At 48.1% G+C, this 19,933-nt stretch overlaps 1 protein-coding gene across 1 annotated transcript in view; it reads left to right on the top strand.

Annotated features, from left to right (window-relative positions):
* The window catches only part of ESPL1 (extra spindle pole bodies like 1, separase), a 196,879-nt gene that overhangs the window by 112,009 nt on the left and 64,937 nt on the right, over window positions 1–19,933 (top strand). The window contains exons 20-23 of the mRNA XM_075337218.1: window positions 1,837–2,007; window positions 2,212–2,425; window positions 18,129–18,304; window positions 18,385–18,512. Coding sequence (XP_075193333.1) covers window positions 1,837–2,007; window positions 2,212–2,425; window positions 18,129–18,304; window positions 18,385–18,512 — 689 coding nt within the window. The remainder of the gene's footprint in view (window positions 1–1,836; window positions 2,008–2,211; window positions 2,426–18,128; window positions 18,305–18,384; window positions 18,513–19,933) is intronic.

The following is a 19,933-nucleotide window of genomic DNA, read 5'->3' as shown; positions in this document are numbered from 1 at the left end:
TCGCCGCGGACGCACTGGTTCAAGACTGGTCCCAGTTTCGTCTGTCCTACGTGTTTCCCCCTCTAGCTCTCTTGCCCAGAGTTCTGCGCAAGATCAGAATGGAGGGCTGTCGAGTCATCCTCATTGCACCGGACTGGCCCAGGCGAGCTTGGTATCCAGACCTGCTCCATCTGTCCGTAGAGATGCCGTGGCATCTCCCGTACCGTCCAGACCTACTCTCACAAGGTCCGTTTTTCCGCCTGAATTCTGCGGCTCTCAAATTGACGGCGTGGCTCTTGAGTCCTGGATTTTGACGGCTTCTGGTATTCTTCCTGAAGTCATCTCCACTATGACTCGGGCCCGTAAGTCTTCCTCCGCTAAGATCTATCACAGGACTTGGAAAATTTTCCTGTCCTGGTGTCGCTCTACTCGGTTCTTAACCAGGACATTTCCCTACCTTCCTTTTGTCCGGCTCCTGTTCATCGCTTTGAAAAAGCGCTGCATACTCTGGATCTGGTGCGTGCGCTCCGGATCTATGTGTCTCGCACCGCTGCTCTTAGGCGGTGCACTTCTCTTTTTGTGCTAACCACTGGTCGGCGCAAGGGCCTCTCTGCTTCTAAGCCGACCTTGGCCCGTTGGATTAGATCGACCATTTCGGACGCCTACCAGAGTTCTCATGTGCCTCCCCCGCCGGGGATCAAGGCACATTCGACCAGAGCTGTTGGTGCCTCTTGGGCTTTCAGGCACCAGGCTACGGCTCAACAAGTCTGTCAGGCTGCCACTTGGACTAGCCTGCATACCTTTTTCGAAGCACTACAAAGTGCATGCTCTTGCTTCGGCAGACGCATCCTTCAGGCGGCTGTCGCCCATTTGTGAAGTTAGGTTCTGCCTACTTCTTGGTTTTTCGGTTTATTTCCCACCCAGGGACTGCTTTGGAACGTCCCATGGTCTGGGTCTCCCATAGGAACGATAAAGAAATAGAGAATTTTGTTTACTTACCGTAAATTCTTTTTCTTATAGTTCCGTATTGGGAGACCCAGCACCCTCCCTGTTGGCAATTTTCTTGTTCTGCGTGTTATCACCGGCTGTTGTCGTGGACAGAGTCTCCGGTTGTTCCGGCTTTTGCTCTGTTCTACTTGTGGGTGGCTATTCTCCTTCAGCTTTTGCACTAAACTGGCTGGGTCTGCTCACCAGGGGGTGTATAAGCTCAGAGGGAGGAGCTACACTTAAGTGTAGTACTTTGTGTGTCCTCCGGAGGTAGAAGCTAAACACCCATGGTCTGGGTCTCCCAATACGGAACTATAAGAAAAAGAATTTACGGTAAGTAAACAAAATTCTCTTTTTCTATACTCCCCTTTCTCCAGTGCTGCGGTCTTTGGCGCTGCTGTCACTTGTTTCAGGGCCCACTCATTATGCTCATGAATATTCACTGCACCGCTAACCCGGAAGCGGCAGTGCTGGAGACAGTAGCGCCGGGGACAGGTGAGTGAAAAATTCCTGATCTGCGATGGCACACAGAACACACGTCTACCAAAATCACGGCACACGGAGGGACGTATGCAACTTCATCACGGCCGTGTGATAAAACGTGTTTCCACGGCACTGTGAAAGAGTCCTTACTCAGTGAAACAAATGGCTAATATCTGGTACACCGTGCAGATAAAGATCTGGGGGATCAGTTCTCTGGAACACATTCATTTTCTGTGGTGGCTGCTAGATCTCCCACTGTAGGGGTTAGTACATTGGACTATTCAGATAGAAAGATGGCTGCCTTAAATGAAACAATAATTGAGCACACTTGACTTCAGGATTGTCTGATGTTTAATTTGTTGTATGATTACATATACCACAAACTAGGTCACAAAGGGCAAAAATCTACAAAAAAGGAGAAGGTTGCGGAGTGTGACATTCTTAGAAGAGACGTTGGTGGAGATCTACAGATCTGGACGTCAGGAACGCGACAGCGGGAAACACAAGCAAATATTTTCACTTTTTCTGGACTTTCTTCTTCTCTACCGGATACGTTCAGTAAGTGAAAATCACATGAATTGGAAACTGAGAATTTTGTGCTGGATTACTAGTGCCCTGATTAATGGTTCCTGGCTGATGACTTTATACAGTGACCTTTTCAAGAGGAAATGTTCCTTTTATGCCTTAACACACCATGTAAGTGTCTCATTTTTTTTCCCTTTTGAATCTCCTTCTTTCATCCCATTTTGTTCTTCTTTTCAGGTATCTCTGACCTGAGCTCAGTCTCGTCTCTTATTTGTGAGGCTTTGGAGTCGGTAGCCCATTTTCCTCCGTGTGCCTTATACTCCAGATTATGCCGACTTCTCGCTCTTTGCTCTGGAGGACAAGACCCGTATATGACGGCTCATCTAGTTAGCGAATCCGTTTCTGTCACTTTGCGACATCAGTTACTTAGTGACATTCATCGGAAGCTAAGGTAACAAATGAATTGGTAATTACGTGCCTCTGTGCATAGCTTCTGCTAAAAAAAGGCAACATTTTTTTTTAAATCTTTTTTTTCCTCGGAGTAGATCTGATCTTTTCACTATCCAATAATAATCCATGACTAGGTGGCAATGTCTTGCTTATCTTTTAAAGAGTGCGGTCAGCACAATTTTGGAATGTAAAGTTAAGACAGTCATAATGCCGCTGCTTTATATAAATTCAATTGAAATCTTTTGGTGAAGAAATCCAGTTTTTTGCTCTTCTTTAAAGCGCACCAGTCACCAGGATTTTCCTATATAACCTAAAGCCAGTGCTATACTGGCACTATCATGCTGAGTCTATACATGCCTTTAGTTGTCAGCTAGGATGTATAGGTTTTGAAACACAAGCAAGTAAACTTTGTAAAATGAGCAGCTTTTTGAGTGGCAGCACCGGCTGATCAGCTGATAGCTGGGGTGGATATGCATAGTGATTCCCGCCCCCCCCCTGCCTGTCCGTCTTCCCCCTATTATTTATGCTAATTCTATTATAGAATCGTTTTACTAAGTGACTAGAAGGACCTGTGCTGATGTCATAGCCATGTGACCAGAAAGGGCGGGGCCTCAGCCAAAAGAAAATAATGTTGCCTCCTGGTATCAGCGATTTTAGCTGAGGCCCCACCCCTTCTTGTCACATTGGTATGACATTAGCACAGGTTCTTCTAGTCACTTAGTAAAATAATTCTATAATAGAATTGGCATAAATAACGGGGGGGATGAGTTCAGGCAGGGGGGCGGGAATCACTATGAATACTCGCCCCAGCTGATCAGCAGCTGCTGTCAATCAAAAAGCTGCTCATTTTACAATCTTTGCTTGTATTTCAAAACCTATACATTCTAGCTGACAACTAAAGGCATGTATAGAATCAGCATATCATCGCCAGTATAGCACTGGCTTTAGCTTATATAGGAAAATCCTGGTGATTGGTGCGCTTTAATCCTCATTTGAAGTATTGTAATGAGATTTCAGGTGCACAAGGCTGGACTGTGCACTGGGTCTCCTACTCTTGTTCCAACCCCTCCACCTGCCTCCGGTGTTTGAATACCGGCCTTGTTCAGAGTACGCTGTAAAGTGGGGTACAAACAAAAAGAGATAAACAATATTTACATAAATTGTTCAAACAACAGCTTTTTTTACAGTAGTTGTCACAAAAAGAGTTTTTTGGAAGGGGGGGGAGGGAAAAAAAGGGCGTGAACAAAGAGCATATATATCAGAAATGCATTTTATGTATGAATGTACACATACATCAAGACTAGAGTAAACAAAACAATATGCAGCAGTGACACCCGCTTAAGGCGAGTCGGTAAATATACTGGTAAGGGGAAGGATCAAAGGAAATGGAGAGTGGAACAGGGGGGTATATAAACTGGTATCAGCATAATATGAAGGAAAGAAAGTTCAAGTACAGAGGGTGATTCAACTGTATGGGGTAAGGCGATGAAGTAAAATAAGTATACTACCTGTCACTTATAGTTCTGAGTTCCAAGAGGAATTGCTGGAGAGATATATATGAGTATAGATAATGAGAGGTAGTAAGAGGAGGATATGTAGATAATGAAAGAGAAAAAGGTAGTTACCTGTGGCCATATGGTAATGGAGAGATTGTAAAGATGAAGTGTCAAAGACGCTTAGGACATCTTATCTGTATATAAACCAGATAAACCAGATAAGAGTCAGAGTATTTAAATTGAATAAAGAAAGTCATGAGATTAAGATCTTACCTGAGCCTATGTGTATGCCAGCGCTCACATGCCTTGGCTGTTATCTTAGGAAGGCTGCTCTCAGCTGTGCCTGGGCGCTTTTAAATGTAGTGACAGGTGGGAGGGGAAATGACGTGGTCCAATCCCGTATGTATGTGTCTGTCTAGCGTCTAGAACATGGTGGGGTATTTGCAAAGGGAGGTGACGTCACGCGCCTGCGCGGTAACTATCCCTATGTGTCCGTAATGTGCTGAATCACGGGTTTAGAGGTGATGTCACGCGCTTGCGCAGACTGCACCTCTTTAACCCGTGGCTGAAGCCAGTAAACAAGGGCCAGGAAATGATCGCGCATATGCGCTGCTCATCGCCGCCCGCTGTATTACTGGGAAGCAGAGTGCCATGGGTTAGGGAGTGACGTCGCGCTCATGCGCAGACATCACCTCCTAACACAGTGGCTGAAAAAAGGAAAACTAGGCAAAGACGTACCGCGCATGCGCGGTCCCCGTATTGACCCGGAGAGTTACTGAGGGTGAGGACTGCTAAGGTGTGAACAGAGCGCTGCTCACATGAGTGTATATCAACACTCATCATTAGTAACCTTGTAAAAGTAGAGCCATGTCCAGATAAGGGAAAATTACATAAAATTATCATCGGTAGTAGGGAAAATAAGTCCAGATGTAGAATTGATGACAAAGGTCATCAGTTCCCATCCGGCAAGGTTACTAAATATGTAAAAAAGTGGTCATATAATATTATGGTGGTCCTCATAGACCCTATTATAGTCGTAGTGGGGGCCTGGCGTAATGCTTGTGCGCAGTCGTCCTTACCATCACAGATGAAGGAAGAGGGGAGAAAGGGGTTGTAAAGATAGAACAGGGGAAAAAAGGGGAAAAAGGGGGGAAAAAGGGGGGAGAAGAGAAAGAAAAGAGTGCCGAACCAGTCTTACCCATCAGGACGGGATAAGGGGAGGGGAAGAGGAGCAGGAGAGTGAGGATCCATTTTATTGTAGATCATATATTCATATCTGTTAGAGAAAATAGATATGTTAGATATACATTACACATACCATTCAATTTCCCTGTTAAGACCAAACGGAGTTAGTGTATGCAGTGTATAAATCCAGTAGCTCTCTCTTTGTTTCAAAAGCCGTATGTGGTTTCCACCACGTCTCGGGCGTTCTATTTTTTCTATAATTTGGAATCTCAACTACTACTTTACTACTTTATGTAGGCGAAACCACGCAACATGTACGTGATAGAATTGCCAGTCATAAGTCCACAATACGCTGCAATAAAACCTGGCTCCCAATTCCATACCATTTCAAAGAAGCTCGACACTCAGTTTCTCAATTGAGATTCCAAATGATAGAAAAAATAGAACGCCCGAGACGTGGTGGAAACCACATACGGCTTTTGAAACAAAGAGAGAGCTACTGGATTTATACACTGCATACACTAACTCCGTTTGGTCTTAACAGGGAAATTGAATGGTATGTGTAATGTATATCTAACATATTATCTATTTTCTCTAACAGATATGAATATATGATCTACAATAAAATGGATCCTCACTCTCCTGCTCCTCTTCCCCTCCCCTTATCCCGTCCTGATGGGTAAGACTGGTTCGGCACTCTTTTCTTTCTCTTCTCCCCCCTTTTTTCCCCCCTTTTTCCCCTTTTTTTTCCCTGTTCTATCTTTACAACCCCTTTCTCCCCTCTTCCTTCATCTGTGATGGTAAGGACGACTGCGCACAAGCATTACGCCAGGCCCCCACTACGACTATAATAGGGTCTATGAGGACCACCATAATATTATATGACCACTTTTTTACATATTTAGTAACCTTGCCGGATGGGAACTGATGACCTTTGTCATCAATTCTACATCTGGACTTATTTTCCCTACTACCGATGATAATTTTATGTAGTTTTCCCTTATCTGGACATGGCTCTACTTTTACAAGGTTACTAATGATGAGTGTTGATATACACTCATGTGAGCAGCGCTCTGTTCACACCTTAGCAGTCCTCACCCTCAGTAACTCTCCGGGTCAATACGGGGACCGCGCATGCGCGGTACGTCTTTGCCTAGTTTTCCTTTTTTCAGCCACTGTGTTAGGAGGTGATGTCTGCGCATGAGCGCGACGTCACTCCCTAACCCATGGCACTCTGCTTCCCAGTAATACAGCGGGCGGCGATGAGCAGCGCATATGCGCGATCATTTCCTGGCCCTTGTTTACTGGCTTCAGCCACGGGTTAAAGAGGTGCAGTCTGCGCAAGCGCGTGACATCACCTCTAAACCCGTGATTCAGCACATTACGGACACATAGGGATAGTTACCGCGCAGGCGCGTGACGTCACCTCCCTTTGCAAATACCCCACCATGTTCTAGACGCTAGACAGACACATACATACGGGATTGGACCACGTCATTTCCCCTCCCACCTGTCACTACATTTAAAGCGCCCAGGCACAGCTGAGAGCAGCCTTCCTAAGATAACAGCCAAGGCATGGGAGCGCTGGCATACACATAGGCTCAGGTAAGATCTTAATCTCATGACTTTCTTTATTCAATTTAAATACTCTGACTCTTATCTGGTTTATCTGGTTTATATACAGATAAGATGTCCTAAGCGTCTTTGACACTTCATCTTTACAATCTCTCCATTACCATATGGCCACAGGTAACTACCTTTTTCTCTTTCATTATCTACATATCCTCCTCTTACTACCTCTCATTATCTATACTCTTATATATCTCTCCAGCAATTCCTCTTGGAACTCAGAACTATAAGTGACAGGTAGTATACTTATTTTACTTCATCGCCTTACCCCATACAGTTGAATCACCCTCTGTACTTGAACTTTCTTTCCTTCATATTATGCTGATACCAGTTTATATACCCCCCTGTTCCACTCTCCATTTCCTTTGTTCCTTCCCCTTACCAGTATATTTACCGACTCGCCTTAAGCGGTTGTCACTGCTGCATATTGTTTTGTTTACTCTAGTCTTGATGTATGTGTACATTCATACATAAAATGCATTTCTGATATATATGCTCTTTGTTCACGCCCTTTTTTTTCCCTCCCCCCCTTCCAAAAAACTCTTTGTGACAACTACTGTAAAAAAAGCTGTTGTTTGAACAATTTATGTAAATATTGTTTATCTCTTTTTGTTTGTACCCCACTTTACAGCGTACTCTGTGAACAAGGCCGGTGGCCGAAACGTCAGAGTATTCTTTGTCTCCAAGTTCATAGTTTTCCTTTGCATGGCTTTTTTGAACCCCTTATAATAAATTTATTTAGCATATACAACTGAGTGTGCAGTGTATCTCTATGGTTATAATTGTGGGCTTTCCCCATTCACTAGCACCTCACCTCACAAAGTGTGCACGCCCCTTTTTTTCATTATCCGGTGTTTGAATGACAGGTCAGATTTTTCAGTGTCCTGCCTCCTGTTTGAAGTCTTGCACCGGCACCATCGTTGCTCTGGGCAGCACTTGCGTAGATTGATTTCCTGGGTGGTCTGTAATAAAATGATGCTATGGGTGGCACATGCCAGATTAAGATCTCGGCTCAATGAAGTTTTAAAGACTACACTGCATGGGCTGCAAACGTCACCATGTTATTGCAGACCAGCCAGGAATTCAATCTGTGCAAACGTCTGCCCTGCCAGTGACTGCGCCAGCCCCAAACAGGAGGCAAGTCTCTGAAAAATCTGACCTGTCATTCAAATACCAGAGGCAGGCGGAGGGGCCAGAGCAGGAGGAGAAGACCCAGTGCACAGTCCGGCCCTTAACAATGGAGTCAAGAAAAATCAACCATACCTGCACTAATATGTAATGGGTCTGTATCTATAAAAAATGGAGTTGTAAACGTGCAGGGGTTGTGGATATAAATGTGACCTAACGGACAAATGCTAGACAACCGAAAAGAGAGAAACCGAAACAAGGTCAATGCAAAAAAGTAATAAACTTTAATTAAAAATGCGTATTTCTCTGACGCCTCATTGGGGGACACAGGACCATGGTATGTTATGCTGCCTATCCATAGGAGGAAACTAAGTAGATGCAAAAGCATAGCTCCTCTTCTGCAGTATACACCCCCTGGCCGGGCCAGGCAGTCCCAGTTTTAGCTTAGTCTCTATAGGAGGCACTTCCTTTCAAGGTTTATTTTTTGAGGGCGACTGTTTCCTTTTGGGACCGATCTCCCACTACCATCAACGGGCGGGAACGTGAAGTGTTGCCTACACGTATCCTCTCCCACGACGCTGGATCCTGGGCTGGACGACAGGTTCCATAGACACCGATTTTCCAAAGCCCAGGGCAGAGGCACAATTCCTCAGCCCCTCTTCGCAGGCTCTGAGTTGAAAGCGTGGGAAGATCTCCAGCCATCGGCTGATTCTGGTAAGGTGCTGCTCACTGTAGCTCTGCTGAGCATTGCTCCCCCTCCTAGCATACTCCTATCAGGAACATGCAGAATTCAAAAGGCACTAAGAGTGCTAAGGCTCACATAGTCTATTATACTGCCTGCCACGTTGAGCTACCACGTAAACACACCTCTTCACTCTGTGAGTCCTGTGCCCCTATAGCCCTCAAAGACCCCCCCCCCCCCCTGCCACCACCGCCGCAACCGTCAGTCCAGAGCCTAGGGCTCCCAGCCCACCAGAATGGGCACAGTTTCTGTCCCAATCCATGGAAAAACTGTCACAGAACCTGGTGCTGGCTATGCAATGTCGTCCTCCACACCCTTCTGGGTCCCTGGACGGAACGCAGCCTGAGGATACCCCTATGGAGGATCCTTCTGAGGTAATCCGGGCACGTGCTTCACTGGTTGCAGGGATCAGGAAAAGAGCACACGGCCGGGTGTCTCCAGCGGGCTCTCCCTCGGGAGCACACAGGGCAGGCTCTCCCACACGCTCCACAGCTTCTGAAGAGCTGGAGGAGGGAGAATGCGGTTTGTACCAGGAGAATTCCTTGGTTTCAGCCTCCCCAGATGATCAAACTGCAATAGACTCCCTTATAGCAGCAATCAACCAAACTCTGCATGTGGAGGATCCCCCATCCACTACCACTGACCATGCGGTCTCCTTTAAGAGGGCAAGGAAACCCCAAAAGGTTTTCACTGATCACCCTGAGTTTCAGGATATACTCACAAAGCAAAGGGAGAAGCCTGACAGGCGCTTCGGTAACCGAAAACTCATGGAGTCCCGGTACCCTTTTTGCCTCACCTGCCCCTAAGGGCTGGGCCGATCCGCCCTCGGTCGACCCCCCCCCCCCCCCACACCTCTCCGGTCTCCCGCCTTACCACAAAGACGCTCCTGTCTTTACCCGATGGTTCCTGCATCAAGGACCCGACAGACAGACAGGTGGAGCACCTCGCCCGCTCTGCTTTTGAGGCTGCGGGTTCCTCCCTCTCGCCCTCCTTTTGCCTCTGTGTGGGTCGCAAAGGCGATCTCGGTCTGGGCAGAATCCCTTAACACTTCGCTTGAGGAATCCCTGTTCACTCATACCTTCACAGAGGTAACAGCTCAAATTACCGCTGCGGCGGAGTACCTCATGCAGGCCTCCATGGACGCTGCTACCTGTGCAGCGTTTGCCGCCTCAAATACCATAGCCATCCGTAGAGCTCTCTGGCTCCGACAATGGCGAGCGGACTCTGCCTCCAAGAAGTCTCTCACGGGCCTCCCCTTTTTTCCAGACTGATTGTTTGGCGAACGTCTGGACAAGCTCATTTCTGATGCCACAGGAGGAAAGAGTACCTCCCTCCCCCAGCTCAAGTCCAGGACGTCCTTCACCAGACGTCCACAGTCCTCGTTCCGCTCCTTTCGGAACTCCTTTGGTTGGTCGACACCCCGTGCTGTCCACGCCACCAGCCGCGGACTACGCTGGGACCGACCTTCTCAGCTCTCCCCGAAACCTACTTCGTCATGGCAGCCTAGACCGAAACAGTCCAGGACTAGGGAGACTTGGCCACGACGTTTTCCCCCTCATGACTCCTTCGGCGCCCCGGAAGACACACTCATTGTAGGAGGTCGACTGCGGCTCTTTCAACACATCTGGGCTGCCGCCTCAGACGACAAATGGGTGCGAGACCTTGTGTCTTCCGGTTACCACATAGAATTTTGGACCCCCCCCCAAGTCGGTTCTAACAGCAGGAGTGATACCTGTCCCAGACGACGAGAAGTTCGAGGGTTTTTATTCCAACCTCTTTGTGGTCCCCAAAAAGGATGGGTCAGTTCGACCCATCCTGGACCTCAAACACCTAAACAAGCATGTGCACGTACGGAGATTCAGAATGGAGTCCCTAAGGTCCATTATTGCATCCATAGACATCAAGGACGCGTACCTGCACATACCCATCGCCCCAGATCCCGCTTTGCAATTCAGGACTCCCACTTTCAATTCGTAGCTCTACCCTTCGGCCTTGCCACCGCACCAAGGGTCTTCACCAAAGTCATGGCGGCCGCCATGAGCGTCCTTCACGCCAGGGGAGTGGTCATTCTCCCTTACTTGGACGACCTCCTCATCAAGGCCCCCTCCTTCCGCGACTGCTCAACCAGCGTACAGATGACTGTGGACACCCTATCCCGCTTAGGGTGGCTAGTGAATCTGGACAAATCATCCCCGGTCCAGTCACGATCCATCACCTTCCTGGGCATGTCCCTGGACACCCGTCGGGGCTTGATCCTTCTCCCTCAAGACAAGGTGATCGCTCTTCAACGAGCGGTACGCTGCCTTCTACGTCCTCCGTCTCGCTCCATTCGATTCAGCATGAAGTGCTCAGCAGGATGGTGGCGGCTATGGAAGCAGTATCCTTTGCTCAACTGCACCTCCGCCCACTGCAGCTAGCCCTTCTAGTGGCCTGGGACAAGAGCCCCTTCTCCCTGGACAGACATCTTCACCTGGCACCTTCAGTCAGGTACGCACTCCGCTGGTGGCTTCGGTCCTCATCCCTATCGAAGGGGAGATCCTTTCTCCCAGTGAACTAGCTGGTCCTGACCACGGACACCAGCCTCCTAGGCTGGGGAGCAGTGGACCGGCACCACACTGCTCAGGGACGTTGGACACCCCAAGAGTCTTCCCTACCCATAAACACCCTGGAACTCCGCGCGATCTTCTTCGCACTTAGAGCGTTCTGCCCTCTGCTAGCGGGTCATCAGATTCGAGTCCAATCGGACAATGCGACAGCTGTAGCCTATATCGATCGGCAGGGGGGCACCCGCAGCAAAGCGGCTTTTCTCGAGGCCCACAAGATCCTCAGCTGGGCCGAATCGTCGGGATCAGTGATATCAGCGGTACACATACCGGGGGTAGAGAACTGGGCAGCAGACTTTCTAAATCGCCAAGGCCTGGCCGCCGGAGAATGGTCTCTCCACCCAGATGTGCTTCTACACATCTGCACTCGCTGGGGCACACCAGACGTGGACCTAATGGCCTCAAGGTTGAATGCAAAGGTACCGGCGTTCATAGCCAGGTCACGCGACCCGCAGTCCATCGGTGCGGATGCTCTAGTCTGCTCCTGGCACCACTTCCGCCTGCCTTACATATTTCCACCTCTATCCCTGCTGCTGCGGGTAATCAGGAAGATCGAGGCAGAGGGAGTCCCGGTGATACTAATAGCACCGGACTGGCCCAGGCGCGCCTGGTAAGCCAAATTAGTACAAATGCTCACAGACGCACCGTGGCGCCTTCCAGACATCCCAGACTTGCTGACCCAAGGGCCCATTTCCCATCAGAACCCCAGAGCCCTGAAGCTGACGGCATGGCCATTGAGACCTGGGTATTAACAAGAGCGGGGTTCTCCCCCGCGGTTATTTCCACCATGATCAGCGCCCGAAAGCCTGCTTCATCCCGCATTTACCACTGTACGTGGAAAATCTTCCTTTCATGGTGCAGGGAAACTAACGTCCAGCCTATGCCTCTGGCCATCCCCAGAATTCTCGACTTTCTACAGTCTGGCTTGCAAGCGGGGTTGCCTCTCAGTTCCCTTAAGGGGCAGTTCTCAGCGCTCTCAATCTTCTACCAATGCCGCCTGGCTCAAAAACCGCAAGTCAAGACCTTCCTCCAGGGCGTTTCCCATCTAGTTCCCCCGTACAAACGGCCGCTGGACCCATGGGACCTCAACCTCCTTCTGGACGGTCTCCAGAGGTCTCCCTTTGAACCCCTCAAGGAATCCTCCCTTGCTCTTCTGTCCTGGAAGGTAACATTCCTGGTGGCAATTACGTCCATCAGACGGGTTTCGGAGCTTAGAGCACTCTCTTGCCGCGAGCCTTTCCTGATCTTTCACCAGGACAAGGTGGTTCTGCGCCCCCTTCCGGATTTCCTTCCAAAGGTTCTTACCCCGTTTCATTTGAACGAGGACATTGTTCTGCCTTCATTTTGTCCACACCCAGTTCATAGGGTGGAAAGGTCTCTGCATTCGTTAGACCTCGTCAGAGCTCTCAGATATTACATATCCAGGACAGCCCCCTTTAGGAAAACTGACTCTTTGTTCGTCATTCCTGAGGGGCCTAAGAAGGGACAGGCAGCTTCAAAGGCGATTCTGGCTCGCTGGATTCGCTCTGCGATCCAGGAAGTCTACCGCCTGCAACTCCAGCCCATTCCTAGTGGGCTGCGGGCTCATTCCACGCGAGCAGTTGGCGCTTCGTGGGCCATTCGGCATCAGGCTTCAGTAGAACAGGTGTGTAAGGCTGCGACCTGGTCTAGCCTACATACGTTTTCAAAGCATTACAGAGTCCATACCCAGGTTTCAACTGAGGCAAATCTGGGTAGGAAAAATCTGCAAACTGCAGTAGGCGCTCCAGCCTGTCTGGGACTGGTTTCTAGTCCTTGGGTTGTGTTGTCTTCTTTAGTTTCCCACCCATGGACTGCTTTAGGACGTCCCATGGTCCTGTGTCCCCCAATGAGGCGTCAGAGAAAAACGGATTTTTGTGTACTCACCGTAAAATCGTTTTCTTAGCCATCATTGGGGGACACAGCACCCACCCTGTTGCCCTGTTGGGCCTTGGTTCTCTCAGTACCTTATTTGGTTTTGACTCTTCTTTTCTCATGTTCCTCTGAGAAGTTTTTTTTACTGCTTTTTTCTCCTACTGCTTGTGTACTAAAATTGAGGTTGCCTGGCCCGGCCAGGGGGTGTATACTGCAGAGGAGGAGCTATGCTTTTGCATCTACTTAGTGTCCTCCTATGGATAAGCAGCATAACACCCATGGTCTTGTGTCCCCCAATGATGGCTAAGAGAAAACTATTTTACGGTGAGTACACAAAAATCCGTTAATGTAATTGCAAGGACGATGCACCACACATACAAGTAAATGTTCTAATAAAAAGTACATTTGGTCTATTATGTACCACAGGAAGGTTTTTTACAGGAATGTGGCCAGAATACAAATTAAAGCAAAGGCAAAAGGAATGTAATAAACAGCGTTTGTATAAATACATGGGGATCCAAAAAGGTGCATCCGTGTGTAAATGTAAACATCTAACTAAACCTATTTGAATAGCAGGGTGAGAAGTTCACTAAACAGCTGAGGATAATTGCACAAGGTGTATAAACCTAAATAAAGAATGCTATTCAATGGTGAGCTGGAGAGGAGGGAAAACAAATGTGTAGAAAAATAGGTATACCTGTCCCAAGAACCAAACAACGATTGTGTGGCACCCACCCAGACGTTCGTTTTGGCGTCGCCTTCATCAATCAATCCCTTGTGCACCAAAATCTAATTGGCAGAAAAGGTATCAAATCAATCTGTGTAAGAATGCCATTATGACAATGTCAGATTTTTAACCCCTTCACGACTGGCCAATTTTCGCCATTCTTCTTCCGAGAGATATAACTTTTTCTATTTCTCAGTCAATCTGGTCATGTGTGTGCTCGTTTTTTTGCAGAAAGAGCACTAACAAGACATCACTATTCCTCAAAAACATGGTTAACTGGCTATCCTTCAGATTAATCACTGTGAATGTAGAGATGTAACATTATGGGTAACACACGGGTATAATCTAATGTCATCAAAATAAATTCGAAATGCGGAAACATTGCAAAAAAAAACTGCAATTGCACTATTGTGTTTGAGGATTTTATTCAGTGCTCACTATATGGCAAAACTGATGTGTTGGTGTGATGCCTCAGGTCAGTGCAAGTTTGTAGACACCAAACATGAATAGGTTTACTTGTATCTAAGGAGTAAAAAAAAATCTGAAGTTTGTCCAAAATAATTGGTGCATTTTTTTTGCGCTATATTCCATGATCCATAGCGTTCTCCTTCTTTGGGATCTATGGCTCAGTGACGGTTTGTTTATTTTTTGCTTTCTTAGGCAAGGTAAACTGGTGCTTTTCTGCCAGAGAGGGTTGCTCTTCTGATACTGGCGGATTGAGATCCAGTACAGAATTAATAGAAGCAATCAAGTCACTAAGATCTGAGTCACTTTCGGACAGATCAATGGGGTACATGGAGTTAGCCTCCGAGCCCCCTGTAAAGGCATCCTCCTCATCCTGCGAGTCAGCTCTGGAATCAGAGCCACGGGAGGAGGAGGGAGAGGGAACCCTGCGTCTCTTCTTAGGACGACGGGGTCTGGGCCCTGATGATGAATCCTCTGTGAGCTCCGGTCCTGAGAGACCCCTAGCAGCAGAGGCACCCTGTGAAGGGGGCTGATGCATATTCATCAGAGTCCTGGACAGAAGTCCCATGGACTCCAGCAAAGGACTGGGAGATAGACCTAGAAAAGGATTCTACCCAAGCCGGGGGTTCAGCCACAGGAGCAGGAGCAGCCTGAGAGACCACTGGGGGTGAGACTCCAGGCTGTGGCACCGCCAAGTTAGAGCAGGCATCACAATGTGGAAAGGTGCTCGGTTCAGGCAGCAGGAGCTTACATGCAGCGCATACAGCATAAAGCTTTGGGGCCTTGCTCCTCGTGTGAGACATGCTGCTGGAGTGGGGGCTCTGCCAGAGAGTGACCCCCATAGAGTATATACAGAGGTCCACAACCGGAGACCGGTTGTGGCTTACCAGACCGCTGGAGCGGTGTTGTGTGCCCTCCAGATCCCGAAGCCCGGACCCCCAAGCACAGCACCTCAGCAGGGATGCTGCAAACCAGCGCTGCAATGACTGATCGCAGAGAGAACGCTGAAAAAATGGCCGCCGGAGCGAAGAGAGGGGGCGGGACTTGCTTGAGGAGCGGGATCTGGAGGGCCATTGAGACCTACAGGGGAGGGGACACACTGCAGTGGGGAGTGTCCCTCCCCTGTACAGAACGGCCGCCGGGAGGAGCCGAGCCTGTCTCTCTGCATGAGTGACATGCGAGGGCAGTGAAACAGAAACTAGGCCTCCGGCGAAGCCGGGGCCTAAATTTGAGCAGCGCGGCCGACGCGCAGGCACCATCGGCGCGGTTCTCAGGCGACAGCTAGAGAACCCGCCGGAAATGTCAGTAAACATAATAAGCACACTCTCCCCCAACAAAGTACAGGGACCCCGAAATATAAACGTCTCAGGTACTTGGCTTCTGAGACGCAGGGACAGGTCCCTGGGGATGAGCGCTCCGTTCCAGCAGGGTCCTGAAGGGCTGCGGATGGAGACTGGTCTCCTGCCAAGCATGGAGACCGTGCTGGCTCCCACTTCAAGCCAGAGCCCAGGAGCGATGGTGAAGGAGCACGGCATGTAAGGCTCCAGCCTAAGAATCAACCTTACAACACCGCCGACACAGTGGGGTGAGAAGGGACATGCCGGGGGTCCAGACGTGGACCCCACTCTTCAATCTCGTTCCAAAAGGAAAAAATCATATGAGAATGCATGTGTGGATGTATGCCTCCTGAACACAAAGCGATAAACTGGCTGGGTCTGCTCACCAGGGGGTGTATAAGCTCAGGGGGAGGAGCTACACTTTTAAGTGTAGTACTTTGTGTGTCCTCCAGAGGTAGAAGCTAAACACCCATGGTCTGGGTCTCCCATTACGGAACTATAAGAAAAAGAATTTACGGTAAGTAAACAAAATTCTCTTTTTTTTGCGTCTCAGTCTGATCGCTCATTCTTTTCTCCCGATTTGAGCAGCACCGCTCAGATCGGGAGAAATGATCATCTTCTAACCGGCAGTACTCGGCTGCTGCTTACAGGCCCTGAGTTATGTGAGCTACAGGAGTCGTAACATGACCCTGTGCTACCATGACAATCACCGGATCCACATGGTCACGTCACGTGACTTCCGGTATCTGGTGGTGAGAAAACTTCTACCTGAGCAAGGATGGTTGACCTTAGGGAGATCAACATCCACCACTGCGGAGACACCATCACGTGTTTCTCAACGCAGTGATTCTAGAGCAATGCCCCCCGGGAAATATTCAAAGCAAGAAGGCCTGCGGAGACACCATCACATGTTTCTCAACGCTGGCAGGAAAACTAGCCAGGTCTTTCACCGGGAAGGAACAACCACGGGAAGGGCAGTCTCCAGTCAAGGAGACCACCTATGCCAAACATGGTATCCATCCACAGACAGCCGTTTCGGGGTATTTTCCTGCCAGCGTTGAGAAACGTGATGGTGTCTCCGCAGGCCTTCTTGCTTTGAATATTTCCCAGGGGGCATTGCTCTAGAATCACTGCGTTGAGAAACACGTGATGGTGTCTCCGCAGTGGTGGATGTTGATCTCCCTAAGGTCAACCATCCTTGCTCACATAGTCTTTTACTAGGCAATGTCCCACTAGCCAGATTCCTACTCCACACTGATGAGGGGCAAATACCCCGAAACTGCTGTATGTGGATGGATACCATGTTTGGCATAGGTGGTCTCCTTGACTGGAGACTGCCCTTCCCGTGGTTGTTCCTTCCCGGAGAAAACTTCTACCGCCATCGCCGTTAATTTGGTGGTGTCACATCTTGACAGCGCCATTTTTAAGGGATTAACCGGTACGGGTGGGTAGCGATTCAACTCGTACCTGCCAGGCACACATGTGAGCTGTACAAATCAGCTGACATGTGCGCAGATCCCTGCCTGTAGCCCGCAGCAGCAGGTGGGGATTAAGGCCGGGGCCACATGGGGACTAATGCGATCCTCGCATGACACTCGGCTCACGCTAGCAGCATAGCAGGAGCCAAGTGTCATGCAAGTGTCACTGCGACTGAGGTCCAATCATGCGATCGGACCTCAGCTGCGTGGGGCAGGCCGGCACTGAGGAGGGGCAGGCCGGCTCTGAGGAGGATTTCTCTCCCTCTCTCCTCCCTAGCCGGCTATTGCCATTCTTTCCCTGCACTCGTGGTACACCGGTGTAATGCGAGTGCAGTGCGATCTTTCTCTCGCCTCATAGACTTGAATGGGTGCGAGAGAAAGAGACTTGCATTACAATCTCAGCATGCTGCGATTATTTTCTCGGTGCGATTGGGGCCGAGAAAATAATCGCTCATGTGCGCTAACACACAGGCTAATATAGATCAGAGTGGAATGCAATGTTTTATCGCATTCCACTCGGTCCGATTTTCATGCTGTGTGGCTTAGACCTAATTCTATGACTGCAGGGACATAATATTACTGCCTGCGGTCGTTAAGGGGTTAGCTACTTTCTGAAACATCTTTCAGAAAGTAGGTAATTAAATCATCTTTGAAGTGGGAAATCACTTTTTTTTTTTTTGTCAGATGTGCAATCACTTTCTGATTATTGGGGTCGGACTCCCAGTTTCCCCCTCGCAGTGGTCTTCTTGCAGACAGGCAGACAGTGATCAATGTGATGGCTTGTTCTACCAATATGCAATCCCTTTCTGTGCTGACTTTTTCCTACTTTCTCCTATAACGTGGTTATTTCAATAAATAGTTGCTTTCCTGATAATCGGCTTGTAACCTTTCCTTATAACTAGTTTGTCATTTTTTTTTTTTTTTTTCCTCCTAACAAAATGTAGAAATAAGTTAAGAGCTGGACATTATCATTTATCTTCCCATTTGATTTATTATCCTTAAATGTTTTAATATCCCTTAGGAAAATAAAGAAGGAGGGCTTGGGCGATGTGACTGACAAGTTTCAGTGCCTGTCTCTGGATGATCACAAGGACCCCAGGGTTCACTATCTCGCACAACTTGAGGCTCTCTTCCAATTCCCAAAACAGTCTCTACAAGCACATTCATTCAAGGAGCAGATGGCACAGATCCCGGCAAGTATGTTGCATTATTCCGGAGTCTGATTTGTCTTCTCTCTTATGTGATACAAGTGCTAACCCAGATCTTGCCTCTCACAGACACAGCGGTGTGTATACTGACTTTAGCCGACTCTCAGACCAGGAATCCCGGAGATACCCTGCTACTTTGTAGGCTCGAACGGGGAAGCGCTCCTGTTACAGTACAAATACCTACATCACATCTGAAGGTAACGGTCACCTCTATGGAAGGTATAGGGCAACTATGGCAGTATTGGAAGACTAAATACCAGGGAGTAGGACGCAGGAGATATTACATGGACTGGACCGCCTTCTTATAGTGGTTTTCACATTTCATATATTTGACATATATCCAATACTGATGGCAGATATTGGTTCCAGCAATCTATCTTAATTGGAGCCTCTTGCTCACGGGCAGTGGCTAAGTGTTTAGAAGTCACATAAAAATGAATAGACATACACAATCACATCTATATACGCACCTAATTCAGGACAAATCACCTTTATTAGAGAACTTATGACCAAATTATCCAAAATAAAACAAGGATTGCTACTAATCTGCGGAGACTTCAATATCGTCCCGATCCCCAATATAGACAAATCCTGGTGCTCCAAGAAAACATCCCAGTCCCATGCGCTGTCCCAATGCCTCCTGTCAGAAGAATTGTATGACACATGGAGGGTCCTTCACGCCTCCGAACGGGACTACACATTTTACTCACATCCACATAAAATATACTCCAGAATTGACCTAATAGTGGTGGATAAGTGGCTCCTGCAAAATATACAATCGGCCCAAATGGGGAACATAACTTGGTCGGACCATGCCCCTATGTCATGCCAAATAAGAGAGACATATAATAACCCAACATATTCCCCATGGAGAATTAATAACCACTTAATATCCTCAGATAGTATCAAATCCCAAATCAAAGACCTGTTACAGGAATATTTTGATATTAATAGCACCCCAGACATGTCCCCGACCACAGTGTGGTGCGCCCACAAGGCGTACATAAGAGGACGGCTAATACAGATAGCAGCACAACACAAAAAGCTAAGAATGCGACAGAGGAACTTCACAAAAGTATATCATCATTAGAGGATGCCCATAAAAACAGCTCCTCACCCGCTATATACAAAGACCTACAAAAGGCAAGATACGATCTATACCAACTACTCCAATATAAACACGAGCACAACATGAGGCGAAGCAAAGCCAAATATTACTGGCAGGGAAACAAGGCGAGCAAAATACTAGCCAATAAAATCAAAGCCAGACTAACAAAGCAAAGGATAGCTCATATACAAGACGCCCAAAAGAACAAAATATACAACCCTAAAGACATCGCCAACACCTTCGCCAAATACTACTCCTCACTCTACAACCTCAAAGACGACAACCTCACCCCACAACCCAGCGCTGAACTCATTAATAACTTCCTAAATAGTATATCACTACCTAAAATCCCAGAGGACAAACTGACAGCAATAAACCAACCCATAAGCCAAATAGAAATCCAACAAGCCATCCAAACATCTAAGAATAACAAATCCCCAGGACCGGACTGGATAACGAACGAATACTTCAAGACATTTCATCAAATATTGTCCCCACACCTATTACTAG

Source organism: Anomaloglossus baeobatrachus, chromosome 2 (assembly GCF_048569485.1).
Source record: "Anomaloglossus baeobatrachus isolate aAnoBae1 chromosome 2, aAnoBae1.hap1, whole genome shotgun sequence".
NCBI classification, from domain to species: Eukaryota; Metazoa; Chordata; class Amphibia; order Anura; family Aromobatidae; genus Anomaloglossus; species Anomaloglossus baeobatrachus.
The sequence above is the reverse complement of the archived record's forward strand: the minus strand, read 5'-3'. Positions and strand labels throughout refer to the sequence as shown.